This window comes from Myotis davidii, unplaced genomic scaffold (assembly GCF_000327345.1).
Source record: "Myotis davidii unplaced genomic scaffold, ASM32734v1 scaffold149, whole genome shotgun sequence".
In the NCBI taxonomy this organism is placed as follows: Eukaryota; Metazoa; Chordata; class Mammalia; order Chiroptera; family Vespertilionidae; genus Myotis; species Myotis davidii.
Window position 1 is genome coordinate 2,270,934 of NW_006352194.1, and position 8,779 is coordinate 2,279,712.

The 8,779-nt window shown below is 42.3% G+C and overlaps 1 protein-coding gene across 1 annotated transcript in view; it reads right to left on the reverse strand.

Moving 5' to 3' along the window:
* Window positions 1–279: 279 nt before the first annotated feature.
* Window positions 280–8,779, reverse strand: part of TMEM57 (transmembrane protein 57) — a 49,801-nt gene continuing 41,301 nt past the window's right edge. Inside the window, exons 10-12 of the mRNA XM_006777651.2 lie at window positions 7,627–7,747; window positions 5,034–5,208; window positions 280–738 (exon numbers count right to left, since the gene is read on the reverse strand). Of these exons, the coding sequence (XP_006777714.1) occupies window positions 536–738; window positions 5,034–5,208; window positions 7,627–7,747 (499 nt within the window). The 3' untranslated portion in view covers window positions 280–535. The remainder of the gene's footprint in view (window positions 739–5,033; window positions 5,209–7,626; window positions 7,748–8,779) is intronic.

The following is an 8,779-nucleotide window of genomic DNA, read 5'->3' on the forward strand; positions in this document are numbered from 1 at the left end:
TCAATTTGTTGTCCTTACAGGGGTAATCAAATGCTGTTTTCTGTCATATCAAGAATCACCTTTTTGAATTCAACTATACAATCAAAACTGTGTTAGGTTATTTAACTCTTTCACTCTTAAAAACAAAGTTTTCATTATCACCCCACATGGATCCAATGTGCAGGTTTTGCTTATTTTAGAAGGAAACAAAACAAAAATAGAGGACTGAGAAGCAAAACCCCCTTTTTATCTTTCTTCAAGAGGAAACTGTAAGATTACATAAAAGGCAAAATTGGCTACTTGAAATCCAAGAATGTTTTAATGCATTGGCCGAGAAAAATAAACTGCAAAGTTCTGTGAGGTCTTCTAAAAATTTACAAGAAAAACTGATGGGCAGTTCTAATCAGATGTGGAGTTATCTTCCCCCCTTTTTAAAAATGACAACATATACAGTCCCACAAAATACAATATAAACTTTTTGTTATCTTGACTGCCAGAGATGCTTCTTCGCAATGCCTTCTGGTGACCACACTGTTGGGTGAAACACAGCTGGTCTTCACTTCTTCATGGGCTGGTAAACAGAGGCGTTGGGGTCGAGTCCAGAGGGGCTGGTCTCCACAAATTTGGAAGAGTAGTGGGGGGAAACCGGGCTCAGGGGGCTGGTGGCGGCACTGTACGTTATGCTGGGCATGACGGCCATGACTTCGGCTATCTTCTGTTTTAGGTCCTTGATTTCCTGGTCTTTCTGAAGAATTTGTCCTGGAAGATCAAAGACCCAACATTAGTGGGAAGGGAGGGCTAAGCCAACACAATGCCCTCCTAGGCCAGCCCCAAGTGGGTGTGACTCCGCTTTGATGTAAGGGTTTGCAAGGGCAGGCAAACTTTCCTGTAAAGGGCCAAATAGTACATATTTCAGGTGTGTGAGCCACATACTGTCTTTGTCATGTTTGCGTGTGTTTTTTTAAACCATGGAAGAATATAGAAACCGTTCTTAGCCAGTGGATGATACAAGAACAGGCAGCAGCCAGATCTGGCCCAAGGGCCATGTTTCACAGTAAAAAGGGATTCCCTCTATGTAGGTGCGACTAAGCAAAGAGGTTCATTTCCAGGAGCCATGTTTTGAGCATGGCAGTCACCAATGGCAGCCTAAGAGGGAATGATTTAAACTATGGCTCTCCCTCTTGAGCTGCAATATTTTTCTGGGAGGGTGGACGATCTCTGGGTGTCAGACCAAGAAATACAGAACTAAGGCCTCAGAACTGCCCCAGGTCCTCATATAGAAAATAAATGGAGCTCTGGCTCTGGCTGCTGCTGGGGGCTCTCAAGTGACTCAAACTGATTGCCCAGTTTGCGATGGGCTGAGCCTTTGACACCCTCCCTCGCTACACTTAGTTTCTCATCCAAGCAGCGATGCCTGCCTCAGGGCTATTTCCCTTGCTCTCTCTGCGTTAACTCCTGGGATTTCTATTTCTACTTCCTTACAAAGCTTTCCCTAATTTTCCCCATTTAAATCAGACCCTATACCCTCGATTCATAGATTCTCAACACACTCTAAATTTTTCTTTCTGTCACTTTACTTTTTGTAATAATGACCCTATATAATAAAAACCTAATATGCTAAGTCTCTGATCATCTGTTTAACCAATCAAAGCATAATATGCTAATGATATGCTAAGGCTGCTCAACCACTTGCTATGACGTGCACTGACCACCAGGGGGCAGACAGTTGACCAGTCAACCAGTTGCTATGACAGACACTGACCACCAGGGGGCAGACACTCTGAATGGTAGTTTAGCTTGATGCTGGGGTCCAGTTGATCAGGACAGAGCGAGATAGGCCAGACATGCCCTGGAGCCCTCCTGCGGTCCCTTCCCAGCTGGCCAACAGCCCGTGTCCCTCCCCAGCCCCGTGCACTGATGGGGTCCCTCGGCCTGGTCTGCGCCCTCTCTTACAATTCAGGAGCCCTCAGGGGGTGTTGGAGAGCCGGTTTCGGCGGATCGCACAGGCCAGGCCAAGGGACACCGCTGGTGCATGAATTCATGCATTGGGCCTCTAGTAATATTATATTAGCTAACATGTATGTGCCAGACACTGTTCTAAGTACTCCCACATACAAACTCATTTATTTATCACAACAACCCTATCAGGAAGAAATTATTATCAGCATCATCCATTTTATAGATGAGGAAACAGGCATACAGAGGTTGAGTACAGAGCCAGGATTCAAATCTATGCAGTCTGGCTCGAGTCTGCACGCCTGCCTACACATTCTTCCATCTCTCTTGCAACTGTTCACTTAGGTGATGACGTGTGTTCGTCATCTCTCCACTGGGCCATGAGCGCCATGAGGACAGGGACTATCTACTTTATTCTCTCTCATTACAGTATCCCTCGTGCCCAGCCCAGGACAAAGCTGAGGCTCTGCAAGTTATGCATCCTGCCCAGTTATTAAGAGGTGGAGCAGGATGTCAACCCAGGACCCTTCGTTCCAAAGCCCATGCAATTTCCATCATTCTTTGAAGCTCCCTGGTCCACTAGAGGAAGAACACTTAGGAACAGCACTTCAGAAATTTAAATGCTCAGAAAAGGAGGAGGTTGCATTTGAGTTGCACTCATGAGTCCTGCGGAAGATGGTGACATATTTAAAATGTAGCTGCCCTTGGTGGCATAGTTTTTAAAAGGACGTAGCAGAGATGAAGGTCATTTTGAAACCAGGATGAATCAAATGATATAGATAGTAGGAAGGAGAAAAGCAACACAGGGGTTTGATTTGAATTACAAAGTTGGGTTCTTATTAGAATATTCTGAGCATGACAGTGAAGGGAAGTAGTGGGAAAGGCAGCAGCAAAGAGCCATGGAAAGAACCTGCTCCCTGGGACTTCCTTCATGTCTCCTCAGCTTCAAGTAAGCACAACCCCTCCTTCCCTTTTAACACCATTAGCCTCAGATGGATAAAATTCCCACGGCATCTGATAAATGAGCCACTGGATCTTTTTTTCTACACAGATTTAAATTTGATGTCTTTAATCAGTAATATGAAAACATTCCCAGAGCTTTTGAAAAAGACATTTCTCTCTGCTTCTCTGTTGCTTTACAAGAATTCCTGGGCTGACAGGCCAAGCTCCCCTCAGTACTTGGAGACCAGGTGCTGCTTCACTGCAGGGGGAAATCTCTTCCTCGCTGGCAAATCGGAGTAAACGGGATGCTGCAGAGAGAAGTGGCCACTTCCCAGGGAGCTGGGCCAAGCAGGCAAAAAGCCAGTGTATGCTCAGAAGTTCAGCCTTAAAGCAGGATCCTGGAACCTTCTTTTTAAATGCTTTCCCTGAGTCCACAGATTAATAAGCCCGATCCTCAGCTCCCTTCTCTTTTTGCTCTACCAGCTGGGCCATTCCAAGCCACTATTATGGCTTTGCTAACTTCTCGTAGCTTCTATATCCCACCCCCCACCCACAGGGGTTTTGGTCCTTTCTCTGTAGTTCAGGCCCCAAACTCCCAATAACTGATGAATTCTCTTTACCTGGGTGTCCAGGAAGCAACTCCACATGGAAACATCCCAAACCAAACTCACTCTCTCTTTTCACTCCTCACACCTTCCTGCTCTTCCTTCTTGGTTCTGGCACCTTTATCCTTCCCTCCTGTCTGGACATCCTGCTTCCCCGACTCATCACTCTTAGCTAGGACAGCGGTAGCCTCCTAAATGACCTCCCTGCCTCCACTGTCTTTCCAATCCATCTTTCACACAGCTACTGGAAAGAGACTTCCAAAACAACAACAAAAAAACCACCCCCTCCCCCCCCCCCCCCATGAAAATCAGGGAACTATGTTCTCTAGGAGGCTTCACTCATGGTCCTCCTGATCTCCCCCTCTCTTCTGCCAGGCCCCCCACCTTGAGGTCACTGGTCTGCTCACCTGGACATTCCCAACACTTTCTTTCCTTTGCTTACACTACTCCCTCAGGTAGCAATGTTCTTCCCTGCCGTTCTCCGCACTCAGAAGTCACCCTTCAAAGCTGAGTCCCCTCCCTCATGAAGCCACCCAGTACCTCCTCTCGCCTTTCACGTCCTCTCCTCTATCTGAGGGCAGTAGGCCTGGCCTTGCTGCGTGGCTTGCCCTCTCACAGGATCCACAGGGTCCATCGCACTAAGGCATGACTGGCCTTCTTCACACTCATTCCCTCATGGACACAGAAAAGTCTTCCAGAAACAACATGGCAAGTAAAATTACAACAGACTGAATGTAGGAAGAGATGGGAATGGAACTATCCTTCATTAAGCCAGAAACGAGAGATCTGCTAAATGTAAAACAATGTCACTTTTCTCATTACAATTTTTGAAAAGTTATTTTTCATAAAAATGTTTATGTTAACAAGTAATATGTTTATGTTATTTTAAAATAAATAAAGAAATACATGTTTGAACTTTTCATTTCTAATAGATAAATGTTGATAGCTATAACCCAGTTTTTGTAAAAACATCTTTGGGGTACTCAATGCTTTTAAGAGTGTAAAGGGGTCCCTAAGACCAAAATGTTTGATACTGTCTGGTCCCTCAGGGATTCTCACAATGCCTGGCACACAGTAGGTCTTAATAAATACCTGCTGAGTGAACGGCCAGTTCTCCAGACTCTCCTCTCACCACTTCGACTGTACCCTTCTCCAGCCAAGCACAGCCAGCTGCAGCTCTGAACACATCAGGCCTCCTAGCTTCCCTGGCCTCGCTCAAGCTGCTGCTTCTGTTATATGCCTCTCTGGTCCTCACTCCGCTCTACTGCTTCTTCACTGGGCTAACTCTTTCTCATCATTCAAGACCCAGCTCAGACATCAGCTTCCCTGAGCCCTCTGACTCCCCAGACTGGCTTCGTCCCGCCTCTCTCCATGTCCCCACAGACCCTGTAAGTACTGCTGCACCAGCACCTCTGAGCGACTCTGCAGTTCTCTAATTCAGCAAAACTGTATGCTGGGCGCTGAAACCATTAAGGAGAAAACGGATATGCTCTCTCGCCCTTGAGCATGCTCAGCCACACCACCTCCCCCAGGGGCCCGCTGTCCTCCTACCTTGGGCAATCTCGAGCTGCCGCTTGGCGTCCCCCAGTGCGGAGAACAGGTCGAGCTTGATCCTCGTTTCTGCGCTCAGGCTGTTCTCCAGGTGCTGTGTTTTATCTTGCATGGCGGAGAGAGCTGACATTAACACCTCCGTGTCCTTCTCATTTTCCTTATACTTCCGAAGCTCCTATCAATATCATCAAAGCAGCAATGTTACAAGATAGTTTTGGCATCGGTCTACAAATTAGCTTGAAATCACAAATAAAATCCCGCTATTATTGACCTGGCCCCTAGAACACAGAATGCTAGCATTCTATGGGTTTAGACCAGGGGTGGGCAAACTTTTTGACTCGAGGGCCACAATGGGTTCTTAAACTGGACCGGAGGGCCGGAACAAAAGCATGGATGGAGTGTTTGTGTGAACTAAATTCAAAGTAAACATCATTACATAAAAGGGAACGGTCTTTTCTTTTTTTAGTTTTATTCATTTCAAACAGGCCGAATCCGGCCCGTGGGCAGTAGTTTGCCCATGGCTGGTTTAGACCCACCACTTAGAGGGCAAATGTATTTGTATGGTGATGTGCACATACAAAAACATTTTAGATAAATCTGACTATGTTGGGTTTTTTTGTCTCCAAACAAGATACTTTCTTACAAGCTTAATTCAGAACCAAAAAGAATGTTTTCTTTGCTTCCAGTTGCAAATGTTGCTGTAATACAGTAATCAGATTTGCCAAAATTCTACTCTCAATTTGCACTAACAATTGTAAAAATGTTAATTATTTTAATAGGGCACACTGCAGAATAAGTCCACTTAAAACATCTGGTAATGTAACCAATAAGTATATGTATAGAGATATTTTAATTTCTTCATTTTAAAAGAGATATCCACACGCATTATAGAGAATTTTAAAATATATTAAAGTTCAAAGAGGAAAATGAAAATCACCCAAAATCCCAACACTGTGAAAATTTGATACATATTATTTGTCTTTTAAGCACATGTGTATCTTTTAACATAAGTGAGGTAACAGTATGTGTTCAGTTTTGTATAATTAAAAAAAAACTTATATAATCGCAAATGTTCTTTGAAAATGTAATTCTTAATGGCTGCATAACACTCCCACATATATATGTACCATAATTTATTAAATGAATCACCTATTGTTAAGATGTTTCCTTTTTTTTGCATTTATATTACCACCATGATGAACATCTCTGTATATATATCATCAATAAGGAAAATACTTAAAAAGTACATGACCCTTTCCAGAAAATTACACTTCCCCAGCAATGTATGAGGCCTATTTCATTGCAGGCTCACTCAGATTGATATTATCACTTAAAATTCTTTGCTAATTTCACAGGAGATAAATGATACTCAATTTTAACCTATGTCTTATGATTAATAAGGATATAATAATATGTTATCAGCCATTTCTAGTTCTGCTGTGAATTAACTGTTGGTATCCTTTGCCTATTTTTCTGTATATTTGAGCTTAGCAATTTTTATGAATTATTTATATATCGAGAGTATTAATTCCTTATTTATATTTGATGCAATATCTATACTCCCCCAGTTGATTATTCTAATTTATATTTTCTGCTTTGTGATTTCTTCCATTATATTTTTGACTGCACTGTAATTTTTAACTTATTTAATTTTGGGGTGACTGACATTGGTTAACAAGATTATATAAGTTTCAGTATTATAACACATCATCTCTATATTGCATGCTCATCACCCAAAGTTTAGTCTCCTTCCATTACCTCTTCCATTATTTTTGTTTAGAAAGTCTTCCCCTGTTTCAAGATTAAAGAAATTCTACTATATTTTCACCTAGTTTAAAATAAAATGTCTTTTTATTTCTGCATTCAACTCTTCATCTGGAATTTCTTTTTGTATAGGATGGAGATGACCTTCTAATTTTATTGTTTTCCTCACCATTCCCATCCATTTCTGATGCTACCTTTACTGAACATGAGTCACATTACTGTAACTTTATAAACAATTACTGTAACTTTATAACAATTACTGTAACTTTATAAAAATTACTGTAACTTTATAACAATTACTGTAACTTTATAATATATGACATTCATTTTAAATGTTCCCTTGAAGTGCCAGTGCCAAATACTTTGCCACAGTACACATGGCTCCCAAAACTGGCTACGTTCACAGCACTGGCAGCTTTCCTCCCAATGTACTGCTCAGAACTGCAATCTGGAAAAGCTCAGAGCAACCAGAATGGTCAATTCCCTGGGGATGGAGAGACGGTGGGGGCTGGTAAGAGATGTATAAATCCCAAAGGACACTAATCTGGCCTATAACCTAGAAAAAATAAAATGAATCTACAGTAATTCAAATTCTGGTATAAAACATGTCAAAGGACCATCAACATTTCTGGCTTGTATTAGAATCTGACTAAGTTAAATATGACATCAATGAGCTGGGCAAGGTTAGAGCTTCCTCTGGTCACAGAGCTTTGCAGATGCAATGGGATTTGCCTGTATCAAAAAGCACCATCTCCACACTGTATCACCGGCCACCAATCAACGCAGAAGAGGAATTCAAGAACGAGAAAGCCTTTGGTCCTCCCGTTACCTGGACTTTCAGCTCTAGTTCTCTGAGCTGGTCTTCTTTCACCTTCATGTCCATTGTGAGCTTCTTACCCTCTGCCTCCAATTCTCTGATCCGATTCCGTAAGGTTTCGGTGCACTCTCCCCTTTTGAAAAGGAAGAGAAGGAGAGAAGGGGACTTAAAAGACTATTGGTTTATTGATATTGCAGGATTGATACTTCTCTATACTCCAAAGTCAGTCAGATATTGGCTGTCTGGTATGCTTTCTACTCTTCGATAATTTCAACAAACTCTCAAAAAATCATTATCATTAACTGTGTATCTAATATGAGCCAGGCACCAAGCTAGGTACTTCACCCACACTACCTTCTTTATGGGGATGAGGTATATTATCCACTTTTATAAATAAGATATAACACTAGTTCATGGCTACCTAGTTTGTAGGTCACAGAACTGGGATAAAAATGGAGGTTTCCCAACAAGCTTCCCATCCTGTCATATGACTTGAGACAATGCACACAAACTGAGCAAGGCAGAGCCAGACATGCCCAGCAGGGGGCAGTGAACCAGAATTTTTTTCCACTTTTGAGGGACTATGCCTTGAGACTTTCACCTTTCTTTAATCGTGGTTGTCACAGGCCTGGAGTAAACAGAAGAAGGGAGCAGCATTAGGTGGCTTCTCAAAGCTACAATAAGGATAAACTACAAAGATAATAGCAAGATTGCAGAAACAGCCTGATGGAGAAAGTAGGTGTCTTGCCTATATAAAAATATAGGTCCAGTGAGAGACTCAAAGTCTTGAGATTTCGTTAAGAATAAAAACAATCCCTACACAAGTGATGGCAAACAAGGACCATCTAAGGGTAAGATCAAAACAAAACAAATAAGCTTCACTGGAAACAAAAGGGATTTAGAGTAGAGAAGAAAACCAATTTACTGATTCTCAGGTATACTAAGAGGCACTCTACAACATGGTTAGGGAATTGTCATATACTTCTCAGTGGGTTTTTGGGGGGAAAAAGGGTAGATGGTCGATGAATTAAGGACAGCACAGGCCACACTAGATTATTGTTCAGAAAAGTCTCCTGCAAGTTTAAGTGCTTCAGAAATGCTTACAAATCTTCAAACAATTAACAAACCAAAAACTCCACATTAGATTACCGTATTTGCCGGCGTA